The sequence below is a fragment of the Barbus barbus genome (assembly GCF_936440315.1).
Source record: "Barbus barbus genome assembly, chromosome: 22".
In the NCBI taxonomy this organism is placed as follows: domain Eukaryota; kingdom Metazoa; phylum Chordata; class Actinopteri; order Cypriniformes; family Cyprinidae; genus Barbus; species Barbus barbus.
Window position 1 is genome coordinate 20409299 of NC_136750.1, and position 16548 is coordinate 20425846.

Here is a 16548-nt window from a genome sequence, read left to right on the forward strand (position 1 = left end):
TCAGACACAGCAGGTTAGTGAAAGAACAAAGGTGTTTAATAGTGAATCTGGAATCGGAAGAACTGAGGGGTTGGTATTCTTGAGATGAGTAGAAGTCAATGGAGTTACAGGAGACCCGTGAGCCGGGATAAACTCAGTCACTGTGTCTTTGACAGGGATGATGACAGCGGGAACCTCCAGCGTGCAGGGGAGTGCTCTGTGTGCCGTGATACGTGTCCAGAGAGTGGTAACCACAACAGTGTCCGTCGTCGAGCGTCTGGATCTGCGGATGGGGAAGATGAAGAGGAGCAGAACAAGAGGTAAGTTTCAACAGGTAAGTATCGTCAGGTAGTATACTCAGCTATGAGTCTTGAGAGCGTCGGTCCTTGTATGTTACAACAAGATCGGACACTGTTGTGATTGAGGAGAGTGCTTTTAAGTGTGTGGTGATTGTTCGCTGATGAGGTGCAGGTGCGGGTGATTAGAACTCTGGTGACGTGGATCGTGGCAATTGGTTGAGAGGAAAGCCTGGTCGTTCTCTGACAGTACCCCCCTCTCCACGGCCCGCTCCTGAGGGCCGACCCCGGCGTCGTGGTGGTCTACCTCGTCCTCGAGGAGCAGGGCGATCAGGATGGTTGGAATGAAATTCACTTAATAGATCCGGGTCAAGTATATCATCCCTGGGAACCCAAGCGCGTTCCTCTGGGCCGTACCCCTCCCAGTCGACTAGATATTCGAGTTGACCACCCCGACGCCGGGAATCCAAAATCTCCTGGACTTTATAGATAGCACCGTCGTCAATGATGAGAGGGAGAGGGGGTTCCTCGACCGGACCAGGCTCTGGGGAGACAGAAGGAAAATACGGCTTGAGGAGTGAGACGTGGAATGTGGGGTGGATCTTGTAGTGTGCAGGTAGTTGTAGTTTGAAGGTTACCGGATTGACCTGTTCCAGAATGGTAAAGGGGCCAACAAATCTGGGACTAAGCTTGCGGCAAGGCAGGCGCAGCCTGACGTCCCGTGTGGAGAGCCAAACCTTTTGTCCTGGATGATAATCAGGTGGGGTCGAGCGACGAGCATCGGCGGAGATCTTTTGCCTGCGCACTGCCTGCTGAAGATGGTGATGAGCCGAGTCCCAGACTCCCTCGCTCTCCCGGAACCAGTGATCTACCGAGGGTACGTCAGATGGTTCTCCTGACCATGGGAATAGGGGAGGCTGGTAACCGAGTACGCACTGGAAGGGAGTGAGACCAGTGGCGCCTTGCCGAAGGGAGTTTTGAGCGTACTCGGCCCAGCCTAGGAACTGGCTCCAGGAGTTCTGGCGGCCGTGACAGAAGGTTCTCAGGAATCTCCCTATTTCCTGGATTTTGCGTTCAGTCTGCCCGTTGGATTGAGGATGGTATCCAGAGGTCAAACTGACGGTCACACCTAGGAGAGAGAAGAATGCTTTCCATACCCGTGATATGAACTGTGGTCCTCTGTCGGAGACGATGTCCTCCGGGATTCCAAAGTAGCGGAAGACGTGGTTGAAGAGTAACTCGGCAGTTTGTATAGCGGTGGGTAGTCCAGGGAGAGGAAGGAGTCTACAGAATTTGGAGAAGCGATCAATGATGACGAAAATGCAGGTATTCTTATCTGAGAGTGGTAAATCAGTAATGAAGTCTACTCCTAGGTGTGACCATGGACGATTGGGAATGGGTAGTGGTACCAGTTTGCCAGCAGGGAGATGACGTGAGCTCTTGGATATCGCGCAGTCGGGACAGCCCTGAACGAACCTCCTCACATCCCTTGCCATGTTTGGCCACCAGAAGCGATCGCTTAGCAGCGAGAGAGTAGCGTTGGCCCCTGGGTGGCCTGTACCAATGGATGTATGCGAGGAGTGGATGAGAGGCGTGCGTTGAGTCTGGGGTACATACTGGCGATTCGGGGGACAGCCCGGCGGATTGGCCGGAGGAGGATCGGAGACAACTGGAGGAGAGGTCCATACAATGGGGCTGGTAATAATGTTGGTAGGGAGGATCCCCTCGGGCTCATCGGAGACCTCTTCTTGAGAGTGAACCCGGGACAGGGCATCAGCCTTGATGTTACGAGGACCTGGACGGTATGAAATTTTGAAATCAAATCTAGTGAAGAACAGCGCCCACCGCGCTTGACGAGGATTGAGCCTCTTGGCGTCTCGTAAGTACTCTAGATTTTTGTGATCTGTTAAGACTAGGAAGGGGTGGTTGGCTCCCTCCAACCAGTGTCTCCATTCTTCTAACGCTAGCTTGATAGCTAGCAACTCACGGTTTCCGATGTCGTAGTTCCTCTCCGCCGGGCTGAGTTTTTTAGAAAAGAAGGCACATGGATGGAGTTTCGGAGGGGTCCCCTGCTGCTGTGAGAGAACCGCACCCACTCCGGTAGTAGAGGCATCCACCTCTACGGTGAAGGGTAAATTGGGTTCGGGATGGACTAGGAGTGGTGCGGTCGTAAAGGCTTCCTTAAGGCGGTTGAAGGCGTCGGTCGCATCTTGGCCCCAATGGAGAGATTTCTTTCCTCCCTTCAGGAGGTCAGTGAGGGGACTGGTTATGGTGCTGTAGTTACTAATAAAGCGACGATAAAAGTTAGAAAATCCTAAAAATCTCTGTAGTTCCTTGATGGTAGTGGGTTGGGGCCAAGAGGTGATGGCTTCCACCTTCCCCTTGTCCATGCGAATGCCACCATGACTGATGATGTACCCCAGGAAATGAACGGTTGTTTGATGGAATTGACATTTTTCGGCCTTCAGATATAACTGGAACTTTCGTAATTGCTGGAGGACCTCCGCAACGTGTTGGCGATGTTCGGCCAGGCTCCGGGAGTAGATTAAGATGTCATCAATGTAGACCAACACAAACCGGGGAAGGAACTCCCGGAGCACCTCATGCATGAACCCCTGGAAAACGGAAGGGGCGTTGACGAGGCCATAGGGCATGACCCGATATTCGTAGTGGCCAGTAGGGGTCACAAAAGCGGTTTTCCATTCATCCCCTTCCCTGATGCGAATGAGGTTATACGCGCTGCGGAGGTCCAGTTTGGTGAAGATGGTGGCACCGCGGAGTTGTTCCAAGGCTGCTGGGACAAGAGGAAGGGGATAGCGAAATTTGACAGTTATCTGGTTGAGCTTACGGTAATCGATACACGGACGTAGACCTCCATCCTTCTTTGCCACAAAGAAAAAGCTGGAAGCAGCAGGGGACGTGGACGGTACAATATAGCCTTGATGGAGGGCTTCCTCGATGTACTCCTCCATGGCCTTCTGTTCAGGTAGTGAGAGGGGATAGATCTTTCCTCGTGGTACAGGCTCACCCGGAACCAGGTCAATTGCACAGTCCCATGGCCGATGCGGTGGAAGTCTGGCAGCTCGCTGGGGGCAGAAAACGTCACTGTAAGAAGAATACTCAGAAGGGATATCCACGGATCTTTGATCCACAGGACTCTCGATAGTGGTGGCATGTAGGGGAAGTGAAACGGTTGCCCAATGAGTAGGTCGAGGTAAGTACGGGAAACATTGAGGGAAACAGGACGAACCCCACTTTAGCACCTCGCCAGACTTCCAGGATAATATTGGATTGTGTTTCACCAGCCAGGGCAGACCCAAGATGACATCAACAGTTGCCTCTTCCAGTACCAACAGGTGAATGAATTCTTGATGGAGTTGCCCTACGCGAAGCTGCAACGGTCCAACACAATTCTCAACAAGATTGGGAGTGAGTGGCATACCGGTTATGGACTGGATCTGGTAAGTGGTCTTTGTCGCGGCGATCGGGAGGTCGAGCCTTCGACAGAGATCGCCGGAGATGAAGTTCCCGGCCGAGCCGGAGTCGAGGAGGATGGTAACTGGGAGTGGAGTAGAGTCTATTATCAGATGTGCATTGGAAGTTAAAGGGTTCATCTTGGGAAAGGTAGGTTGGATGCCACTCACCGCAAGTCGAGTAGGACGTTGTGGGCATGATGAGATTCGGTGGTTTGGGTCACCACAGTACAGACACAGGTTGTTAGCGATTCTTCTTTGTCGTTCTGAGGGGGACAAGCGAAACATGTCTGTCTGCATGGGTTCCGGTGAGGGTCTGGCCTCTGGCTGGGAAGTTGGAGGAGTAGCAATGGCAGATGGTGAGGGAGTATCAGAAAGACATGCCTTCATACGGTTCGAGCAGCGGATGGCGAGCTGTATAAACTTCTCGAGCCCATAAGTATCATCATAAGCAGCGAGATGTAACTTCAACCGGGGGTTTAAGCCTTGTCGGAAGGCAGTAAGTAGTGCAGGCTCATTCCAACCGCTCGTGGCTGCCAGGGTGCGGAACTTCAGAGCGTGTTGATGGATAGTCGATGAGCCTTGACGTAACTTAAATAATTGTTCGCCTACCGATGAGTCCCCCGGTGAGCTGCTAAACACTTCTTTGAAGTGGGCGAGAAACTGGACATAGGAATGTGTTGCGGGACCGGCTTGGCTCAGGATCGACTCGGCCCAACTGAGGGCTGGTCCCCGGAGCGAGGTGACCACAAAGGCAATTTTTGCTTGATCGGAGGTGAACATCTGAGGATGCAGATCAATAGTTAGTGAGCATTGTAACAAAAAGCCATTGCACTCCTCGGGATCACCTGAGAACGGCGCTGGTCGGGCCATGGGACTGGCGAACATGATCGGCGAAGAAGAGCTGAATGCGGAAGTGGCTGGAGAAGGTACTGGAGCTGGTGCGGGAGGAGAGGTGGAATGAGTGAGGATCCTCTTGAGTGTGTCGACAAGTTCCTGGAAGGGATCAGCTGTACTCATGATGTTGCTGTCCAGGTCCGATCTTCTGTAATGAACTTGTCAGACACAGCAGGTTAGTGAAAGAACAAAGGTGTTTAATAGTGAATCTGGAATCGGAAGAACTGAGGGGTTGGTATTCTTGAGATGAGTAGAAGTCAATGGAGTTACAGGAGACCCGTGAGCCGGGATAAACTCAGTCACTGTGTCTTTGACAGGGATGATGACAGCGGGAACCTCCAGCGTGCAGGGGAGTGCTCTGTGTGCCGTGATACGTGTCCAGAGAGTGGTAACCACAACAGTGTCCGTCGTCGAGCGTCTGGATCTGCGGATGGGGAAGATGAAGAGGAGCAGAACAAGAGGTAAGTTTCAACAGGTAAGTATCGTCAGGTAGTATACTCAGCTATGAGTCTTGAGAGCGTCGGTCCTTGTATGTTACAACAAGATCGGACACTGTTGTGATTGAGGAGAGTGCTTTTAAGTGTGTGGTGATTGTTCGCTGATGAGGTGCAGGTGCGGGTGATTAGAACTCTGGTGACGTGGATCGTGGCAATTGGTTGAGAGGAAAGCCTGGTCGTTCTCTGACACTATATGACATAAATAACAAATTGTTTTGTTATCCAGTTGGTTGCACATGGCACACAATCTACCCAGCTTCATGTTCTCTGATGAACAAAGGGGATGCTAAAATGAAAGTGATAAGATGCAAGGAAAGAGCATGAGAAAGACAGATAGAGAGATGATCACATCAGTAATCTGAATTTATTTTAGAGAGATGTTAAAATAGATGGGTGACTCGTTCATTTGCTCCACTGAATGCGTCATAGTATTGCTTACAGTCCTGTTCATCCTCAGAAGCAAATGTACTTTCCTTTAGAACTAGTAGCTTTAAAGTTGGAGAACTAAGAGAAACTAAAACTATTGTTTGGGAGTAACTAAAACTAAAAGCAGTACAACAACTTCTAAATAATGCTTACAAATTCACAACTTTCATGTTGCTTAACCAAAATAAAATAAAAATTGTAAATTTTTCTATTTGTTTTTAATGTTTTTGTGTGTCTTTGACTTATTTATTTTGTTTATTTATTTTTGATACTTTCATTCATCAAGGACACATTAAATCGATCAGAAGGGTCAGTAGAGACATTGATGATGTTACAAAAATATTTATATTTGAAATAAATGCTGTTCTTTTGAGCTTTCTTTTCATGAAAGATTTCTCAAAAACATGTTTTCGACAGAATGTTTTTCAACATTGATAATGAGAAATGTTAAAAATTCAGCATTATCATTACTGGAATCAATTACATTTTATAATATACTGTATAAAAACAGGAAACTTTCACAATATTTAGTTTTTACTGTATTTTTGATCAAATTAATGCAACTTTGGTGAACATAAAACACTTTTTTTCAGAAAAATAAAAGAATGCTACCAACTCAGAACTTTTCTTCCCGCCACTGAACTGATCTCACTTCTGCTGCATTCAGAAACAGTGGAAGTATTGCAAAGCAGATCAAATTAAGTGCCGCAGGTAAAGACTAGAACGGCAGTGATGATTAAGACAAACTCAGTACCAGAGGCTGTAATTGTAAAGGCTGTAACTGTTGCAGTGTTCTGTGGCAGAGCTACTACAGCGATTTGAACTAGCAGGCGGAGGCACAGACTGTATCTTAATTTTCACCACCTGCTCTTTGTGTTGTGTTTGGGGGGCCTGCTGCCAGTTCTATTAAACACTGCTCGAGGAGCTTTGGCCAAGGAGTCTGACCGAGATGCAATGGAATTGGGACATGAAGCTCCATTTCCAGGCCAGCTCTTTCATTCGGACCTATAGAACAACAAAGGTTAATAATTTGACCGCAGTCTGGTTGAAAATAAGAGGGGCAATGGCCACCAAAACTCTCATCTGTGGAGTTCTGAGAGAATGATATTTATAGGGGTGGGAAAGGAACATATATATGCTTGTGCTGCTGGTACTGGAGAGAGCACAGGTGGGGAGATGAGGGACCAAATGTGCTGGTAGTACCACGTTGAAAGCACACATGCCACGTTCATGTGTGCATTTATGACACTTCACTAGAATGCACAGATGCATTAGTTGGAATTGTAATGCTTTGAAATAGCATTCATTACTAACACTTGTAGATACTGTATGAATGACCACTAATTTAGCATTTTTCTCAATTATAAACATATTTTATTATCAACATAACTACTTCACTGCAGATTTTAAGTTAAAAAAAAAATAACATCAAAATAACATTTAAGAGTGTTCACACTTTAATTCTTGCTATTAACAAACCTACTACTTTTTCTTCAGTAAACTCCTAATTTGCTGCTTATTAATAGTTAGTAAGGTAGTTGTTTAGGTATTGGTTAGGATTAGGGATGTAGAATATTGTCATGCAGAATTTGTGCTATATAAGTACTAATAAACAGCCAATATGTTAATAATAGGCATGCTAATACGCAACTAGTTAATAGTGAGAATTGGTCCCTAAAGTGTTATCAAATGTTTTATGTTGTTTTCCAGCATGATCTAAGAATTATGCAAAAGCATGTTGTTTTTCTGTGGACACAAAAACATCTGATCTTTTGTACAAAGAAGCTCAAATGATCAGTGTAATTAATTTGCTTAGTTATAATTAATTAGAGTGTTGTTGTTGTTGTTTTTTTATCCTAAACTGATTATTTTCAGATGCATTAAAAAGAATCCGTGAAATTATTTTTATTTTTTTGGACCTCACTGAATATGAAAATGTAGAATTCAAAGCTTCAAGATATTTCTAGCTCTTTGAATGTACTAACGATTTGTGTTAATTTTATTATAAAGTGAATATTTAAGAATATTAATTGTTTTCCAGCATGATGTGAGAATTATCCAAAGAGAATTTTGTGCTTCAATGGAAACAAACCTGACTTTTTGCACAAAGAAGCTCAAATGATCAGTGTAATAAATTTGCTTATCAATATTAAAATTATAATTTTTATATAATAATAATAAAAAAAATTTTCCATGTCTTTTTTTTATCCTAAAAATTATTATTTTAATATTTAAAAAATACTGTATCCACGATTTTCAATATAGTCTTAGATTTTTGGACCTTACTGAATATAAAAAATACTATTTAAAGCTTGAAAACATTTCTAGCTTTTTGAATGTACTAATGATTTTTGTTGATTTTATTATAAAGTGAATATTTAAAAATATTTATACTCTAAACATAAGTCTGACTTTAGCCTGCTTTTAGATGAGTTTAGTCACCCAGTTGAATGAGTGCTCTCAGGCCTGTGTCAGTGTAATCTGGAGCATTCATGGGTCTCACTAAATCCCTGTTGTCATTTTTGAGCCAGAGACTCTTTTACCTCCTCCCACCCATTCACCAATAAATTGCAGGTCTGCTGAAAAGTCGAACAAACTAATTTTCTTGCCCCATATTCGGCTGCCTGCACCGATAGTTTTAAGTCTTTTTACATAGAACAGAACTACCATTGTTAGCAGTCTGCTTGCTGTCACTTTTGAGCAGAACAAAGATAACTGCACGTAGATTGATGAAAAATTAATCCACAAATGTAAGCTTTTCATGTGGGGAGTGGATGGACGAGCGAAGCAGATGGAGAGGTAGAATATTTGAAATGGGGAATACAATGGGGGAATGTGGGAGAGTGAGAATGAAAAAGAAAGAGAGCATACAAGAGAAAAAAGAGTGGGAGTAAGAGAAAATATTGGAGATGATTATATCAAAGCGAGCGAGATAAATGATGACAGATTGAAAGAAGGAGAGAGAGGGGAGAAACAAAAAATATAGAGAGAGAGAGCGAGAGTCGGTCCCGCTCGGTGCCCATGGCATCCTGTGGCATATCTTATCCTGCTTTCCACTCAGACCTAGTTCCAGATGATAATGAGAGAGCGGGTCCTTTGCTGCTCGATCCCCGGCACCGGGGAGACGGAGGCAGGAGGCACGCAGCACACTGCCATTACCCCACTAATTGGGAGTCTAAATCATTTTGTCAGCTGTCAGTCAGAGCCAGGGATGAGGCAAAAAGACACTGGCGATGGCCGGCACTGGGATATAGGCGACTCCCCTGCTGAGCCTGGTAAAGCACAGAGATTGTGCTGGTGATGTTTGGCTGGGTAACAGGGCTTAAGAACACAGCGTCTGTCAGTCATCAGCAATGCTTTTCTGGGGGATGGACGGAGGTGCCGAGGGCCAGGGGCTGTCAGCTCATTAATGCGGCTGGGGAAAGCGAGCCTTTAGCTCTGAGCGTTCGCTGCCACACTCTGTGTGACTGCAACAAGGAGACTAGCTACACACGGACTTTAGGGTTGCTGCTGTGCAAATGTGCTCTCCACCTCTCTACTCACTGGAACTGTATCGAACTCATATGCCGGCCTGTTGCAGAGAATGTTTTGCAGGAAATTTTCTGTTGAAGTTTCACAGAATCCTCAGATGGGATTTGGAGTCACACTTCACCGCACAGTGCTCATGTTAGAGTGTAAAATTACATAAGTATGTAGAGGAAAATTCTGATAACTAAAATCTTAGATTTTCTGAAAGAAATGTGTGCCTGTCTGAGCAAATTCACTCCTACGATGCTAGGGTGTTGTTAGTGGTTGCCAGGACGTTGCTATGTAGTGGTTAAAATGTTCTGGGTGGTTTTGCATATTGTTGTAGATTGTTGGGTGATTTGGGTGGTTTCTAAGGTGTTATTGTGGGTGGTTGCCAGGGTGTTGCTATACAGTTGCTAAAAAAGTTCTGGGTGGTTTTCGACATTTTTATATGCTTGCTGAGATTTTTTGGGGTAGTTTTAGCACATTTCTGTTCCGTAGCTAAATTATGCTGGGTGTGGTTACCAGGGTGTTGCTATGTAGTTGTTAAAAGCTCTAGATGGTTTAGCACATTATTATATGACTGCTGGAGTGTTCTGAGTGGTTTTAGCACATTGTTATTCTATTGCTAGACTATCATGGGTGGTTGCCAGGGTGTGGCTATATAGTTGCTAAAATCAGTGTTGGGAAGGTTACTTTGGAAATGTAACAGGATACAGATTACACAGATTTACCCTACTTAAAAAAATCAGTTAACCTTAAAATAAATCATATACATAAATCCAAACAGGAAATAAATTCTGTGTCCTAAACTCCTGAAACATTGGCATCTCAATTAAATCTGTATGTGTGTGTATGTGTGTAAAAAATTCAGATGTAACCCCCTTTGTAATCGTTTACATTTTCATAAGTAATTGTAATTTAATTACAAATTTTTTTCTCAGTAACTGTAACTGATTACAGTTACATTTATTTTGGGTAACACTTTTAAGGTGACCTTGTTACACGTTATATGTACTTACTACTATAATTACAATTAATTATGCATAATTACATGGAAGTAAACCCTAGTCCTAACCTTAACCATATAGTAAGTACATGTAGTTAGTTAATATTACTCAGTTCTTAAATGTATAATTACACTGTAACAAGAACAAGGCTTAAAATAAAGTGTAACCTTATTTTGTAATTTAATAACGAAATGCCATTACATGTAAGTTATTCCCCAACACTGGCTAAAATGTACTGGGTGGTTCCACACATTACTGTACAGTTGATACATTGTTGTAGGTAGTTGCCAGGGCAAAATTTGTTTAATATATATTTCTTGAACAGTTCATCTCTGTGTGTTTTTCAGGGAGACGACTGTTCCCAAACCTGCCCACGTGGACTGTACGGTACTAACTGCACTTCCACCTGCCACTGCCACAACCAGGCATCCTGCTCACCAATTGATGGCTCCTGCATCTGTAAAGAAGGTACGGAATAATGTGCTTTCCTTCTTCTTTTTATCCTTATTCCCTCATTTTTCTTATAGACATGAATAGTTAAAACAGATGTCAGTGTTTAGAGAATTAACCCTGTCTATTAATAAAAATATGACAAGCATGTTATACTCCAAAAACATTTTCCGGACATCAGACATAAAAAAAAAAACAACAGTAAATAATATCTCCATCCGTTCTCTATATATCCATCTCTGTCATTACGGAATTCAATATCAAAGGATCCAAAGTCTCTCCAGGTCACTTTCAAAGGATACATAACCACTTAGCACTTACATCCACATATGGCCTTTTTAGGCTGTAATAGCATAAAAAATGCAGCGTGAATCCACAAGAGCCCTGTGAGTGCTCAGCGTTTGGCTGACCGCAGCTAACAGTACCTGCGGGAAGGCCTTTATTGTTGCATAAACATGGACTCATCCTTAAAGGCATGCACCAGCAGAGTATTCGTTCAGGTCCCTCCAGTTTGGAAGGAAGCTCATTAGAGACAGTACCTTTAAAATGCTCATCCCATTCATAATGCAGAACCCCAGTGTGCTACACAACTTCTCTTCCTATCCCACTCTGCTCTTATGTTGACCTCAAACCATGCATATATTCAACTCATTGACTGCTTTGCGGCGTGAGCCGAGGGAAACAAGAATCCTCTGGCTTCTGTCAAGATGTGACCTCGCTTCCCTCTCTTCCCGCTCTATTAATTGAACACTGATATAAACCAGAGAAGATTTAGCTAGAACTCAAAAAGATAATGTTAAACCCTCGGTTTTCAGCAAATAAACAACTGAAAGAACCAGTGGTGGAGTAGATAAATTAACGAATGTCTGTACCGTCTCCCATTGTTTTACAGGTTGGCAGGGTGTAGACTGCTCAATCCTGTGCTCCAGTGGGACTTGGGGATTGGGCTGTAACCAGACTTGTTTGTGTGCCAATGGTGCGGCTTGTGACCCAATCGACGGCTCCTGTACCTGTACCTCGGGCTGGAGAGGGGAACGCTGCCAGCAGCCCTGCCCCGTGAGTGTCTTCCCGGGACCGGTTCCATTGTCTCTCTGCCAGAGGCTAGCAGGACTGGCTGTTTGATTTATAAATATTTGTCATGGCAGGGCAGTTTAAGCTTAGCAAGATGGTTTGTGTGTGTGGTTATTTAGTATGGCACATACGGGCTGGAGTGTCGCGAGCGTTGTGACTGTAACCACGCTGATGGATGCGACCCTGTGAGTGGATTCTGTCGCTGTTTGCCAGGGTGGACAGGTGAGTGTAAGACCAGTGACAATCACATCGGCATGTTAAAATAGGATTTTATGAAGCAACATGGAAGCTGGAGTGAATTACTCACTCATTGTTGAAATTGATGTGATTTAAACATGCAGTGGCAGGCACATAGAATACATTAAATGTATGAAAAGTCACAGTAAAGACTATCCACATTGAACTTTCTATTCATCAAATAATCGTAAACAAAAAAAAGTCTTTGCAGTATATCTGTTTTTAACATTGTTTCATAATAATAATAATTGTTTCTTGAGCATCAAATTAGCATATTAGAATGATTTCTGAAGGATCATGTGACACTGAAGACTGGAGCAATGACTGCTGAAAATTCAGCTTTGCCATCACAGGAATATATTATATTTTAAAATATATTAAATTAGAAAAGTTATTTGAAGTTGTAATAATATTTTTGATTAAATTAATGCAGGCTTGGTTAGCATGCAATACTTATTTCAATTCAAACATTAAAAATATTACCAACCCCAAACATCTGAACACTAGTGTAAACACTTAAGTTTATAGCTACGCTTTGATTTCACGAGGAAGAAGTTTTCAAGATGTTCGAGTACAAATTATTGGTAGCCCATTTATGTTATGGCCATTGTTATAGGAATCAATGTGGTTATCCAGAAATGACTTTATATTCTGTATAGAGCTGCAGTTCTGTTACGCTGCAGAAACACTGTCAGTGTGAAAGTACAATGAGACCCTGCTGTTACAGTTACGCTGCAGCGCTACTTGCTCAAGCTGTGTGAAACAGACTTACTACTAGTAGTAATACTACTGCTAATCATTATAAGAATCAGCTGGCAGAATTATGAAGATATTGAGGTTTCACGAGATACCACAATGTGTCTTCATGACACAAATATCCACCCCGAAGCATCTGCTATAGTTTATTGTTAGAATGTAATGGATTTTCCAATAAAATATTGCAGTGTTAATTTTTAAAGTAATCCAGAAATAATAAAGTCAGAGTTTTCTTTGTAATCATGAAAGTATTAATCTTTCAAATGCCTTCATCTTGAGGGAAAATTCATGATTTTTTTTCTGAAATATAATTATGAAAACATGAAATTCCATTTTATTTCGATAGAAAAGCAATAGCATATTTTTATTTCAGCTCCTGCTACTGTTGTATGTTTAAATTAAACCTATCCTACATATGTGTGTGTGTGTGTGTGTGTGTGTGTGTGTGTGTGTGTATACTGTTCAGATTATTCTGAACATGCCTCCAAAAGATGTTATCATAGGACACACAGCCTGCAGGCAGATTAATATGATATCTCTGAAAGCATGAAGCATTTATAATAACTGTTGCTGAACATGTTACCTAATTAGATTGCACTGACCCAGAATGAAGCAATCGTTCTGCGGTTTGCATATACAGCTTTCACACTGCGCTTACACATTCTGTTGCAGCAGTCTCAGCACTGGGTGTCCAAGAAAGAGATATGAGAGGCAGTAGACATGTTTGAATATCACAGAAGGGCTGTGTTTACAAGTTCTTCAGCATGTGAGCATGTTATACAAGAAGCGTAAGGGAGCAGGTTATGATGGTAGATGTGGCTTTGCCTTCAGGCCCTCCATAACTCTCACCGTTCAGGTCTCCGAATTCTGACCATGTGTACTGGGAAATGATGTGGCTTTCATTATCTGCAAGAAGGAGCCAGCTTCGCAGAAATCTCACGCTCTGCATCCTGCCCAGGTCTCCGCCATCTGCCAGGCCTAATGGAGTCACCAGGGTGCAAATAGGCCTCTGAGGCTGTGAGCATCTGAGCAAAGAGACTATGCAGAGCAGTGATTTATGGAAGCTATCGAGAGAGAGACAGAGACCGAGCTAGACGCATATGTGGGAAGATAGCGTCAGGTCTAAGACTTTAAGAGAATGAGCTACACATTAGATGGAGACAGAGAGAGATTGCATAAGAATGTTTGATAAGGAATCTCGCGTGGAGTCATGTTTTTCAGGTTGCTCATTTAAATAGGTCATATCAATATTGAATTGATCTTCTGAAATAAGAGTTTGTACTATAAAGTCTATACTATATCTATAAAGCCCTGCAAATGTATTTCTCAAAACTTCCTCCCAGTCCCAGAAGACCATTTAAAGAAATTGAGGAGCAATAATGAATTTTTAATTTTATATTTTTATTTAGAAAGTTTATGTGTGTGTGTGTGTGTGTATAAACATTTTAATATTGTGGCTTTTTTATAAAAAATTGTATTAAAAAAACCCATTTTATTTAATTGGCTTTTGTGTGCAGTAAAACTTGCAAGCCATAATAATAATAAAATATATTTTTTTATTACTTTTGATTCAGTTCTTTTTAATAAATCATTAAACAAATAGAACGATTCATAAGTGAATCATATGAACCAAAATGATTTTCACAAATCCTTATCTAGTAATCACAAACTGGAAAGGTCATGAAAATTGGCCAAAGAATTATATAAAAATATTTAATAATTACAAAATTATATATTAGCATGTAATAGTACAGCAGCAAAAAAAAAAAAAAAATATATATATATATACTGTATATATATATAATAAAAAAAAACTATTTAATTCTAAGGGCCAGAGATGATTGTTAAAAATAGTAATAAAAATAACAAATAAATTATCACAAATAAAATATTAATTATGAACTCAGTAAGGTAAGAAAGTAAACAGACTGTCTTTGAAGAGCAGCAGTTGGAAGATTTTTGTGATAAAAGTGAAAAGTATTATTAAAGAATGGAGGAGAACAACATACAGAAAGATATGCCCAGACACACAAGGACAGACAAGCTGAGAGTGTGTTTTATCAAAAGAGAGAAAGAGAGGGATGTGTGAGACGGGGATGGTCACTTTCAATAAAACTGTGTGTGTGTTTAATGGAGGGAGGAATAGAAAGAGACAAAATAACTGGGAGAGAGATAGAGTGAGAAAGCAAAGAAATGTGGACATGCAATATTAGGTGCTCCAGGGGCTCTAGACTGGAGAATCGTGGGCATAACAAAGAGTGTCCTCTAGAAATCTTTGCATTACGTGTGCAGGCATGTGCACCCATGTGCCCACTTAACATGTAAAGTGAGGTGGAAAGTGATGGTATATGATGTACTTGCTCTTCACTCATTAATTGGCTGCCAGTCCCCCTTGCAGTTCTCTTCTAGAAAAGTCTCATATGCAGAGAGTCACTTCTCCTCTTTCTTCTCCCTCGGTCTACTCAAAAGCCCCTCTGTTTGTCACCATTAGGCTTTCAGGGCACTCTTCTATTCTCATTCATTGCTGACAATAAAGGAAGTGCAGGACTTTTTTTCTGCCCAGCCCAGCAGAAGCTCAAACAGGCTTGCCCCTCCTTTGATGTGCAGTGGCTGGACTTGTCTTAACTGCATATCCCCGTTGCCTCTCCATCCGACCACTTCTTTGTTCTGCCACAGAGGTATGATGCCTGTCCCTGAAGTTTAGACCCAGTCTAATTCAAAGCCCTGGGACTAATGCCGTTTTAATGGGCCGTGCCACTCACTCAGAAAGTCTCTGTCAAAGGAAATTGTAAATGAGGTTCCTGAGCTGCAGCTTGAAAGGATGTGTTTGAGAATATGTGTGTGTGTGTGCACCATTTCAACCTTCTATGCCATCTTGCTTATGGGGTGTGAAATATAAAGATGCTAATTTATTTACGTTGTATTATTAAAGCAATAAGCCACTCGAGGATGAGCATTACACTGATTTTACCAAAGATAAATGGTGTACTTAGTATTAACTGTGGTCAGTTCACTGTAGTTCATTGCTCCAAATGACTAATGGCTTTTTTCAAATTGATGACAGCAGACAAATCGTTTGACAGCACTAATATATATATATATATATATATAATTTATATATATATGAAGATTGCCGTCTGAAATTTATCTAAAATGAGCATTTTTATCAGGCTTATATGTTTAAGTTCAGTAATTTTACTCTAATGGCAATGTATAAGTCCTTTTCTATGCAATTAAAGTAAAATAACTGAATATAAATATTGGAGCCTGATAAAAATGCTAATTTTAGAAGAAAATTTCAGATGCCACTTTTGCAGAGGCTTTTGCATCTGAACTCTTAATATGTTAATAATATTAATAACAGAATTCTTGTAGAAATTCCCCTACACTCCTGACTTAAGTTAAATCGGGTGACTCCTGACATCAAAAATGATCTTCAGGTGACTTTTCTGACAGCTAATCGTGATAGCTCTGACCGCACTGGGGAACCAGGCCTAAGACAGATCAGTTTAGAATTACAGCTACCTGACTCCTAATAGGGTCTCACTCTTAGTCAGACAATGTCTCGCCACCTATGAACACTATCACTTTCCCCAAAAAAGAAAAAAACTGTTTGTATAGCATGGCAAAGATTCTTTACATAATTTTTCTCTAATGTAATTGGTTCTTCATAAGTGAAAGTGAATGTTAGTAAAAACTATCCATCTATCATCTAATAAAAAATCTATCCATCTATCTACATTTATATACACAAATATATATATGTCTTTTCTATTATTTTGTTATATTACATTTTATATGTATTTTTTATGTTTTATAGTATTCAGCATTTAGCTGTTTGTCTGCTGTGCTGGCTCTTTTGTAAGCTTGTTTGTGAGAATGTGTGTCCATGCGCCTTGTTGTTTTCCTGTTTTTGTTGTAACCCCAGCATGACCAGCCAATGTCATTA

General features: G+C 41.9%; 1 protein-coding gene across 2 annotated transcripts in view; it reads left to right on the plus strand.

Annotated features, from left to right (window-relative positions):
* The window catches only part of LOC306888081 (multiple epidermal growth factor-like domains protein 11), a 162307-nt gene that overhangs the window by 119322 nt on the left and 26437 nt on the right, over positions 1 to 16548 (plus strand). For both annotated transcript variants that reach the window (XM_079446211.1, XM_079446212.1), the window contains exons 12-14: positions 10433 to 10553; positions 11428 to 11591; positions 11726 to 11828. In XM_079446211.1, coding sequence (XP_079302337.1) covers positions 10433 to 10553; positions 11428 to 11591; positions 11726 to 11828 — 388 coding nt within the window. The remainder of the gene's footprint in view (positions 1 to 10432; positions 10554 to 11427; positions 11592 to 11725; positions 11829 to 16548) is intronic.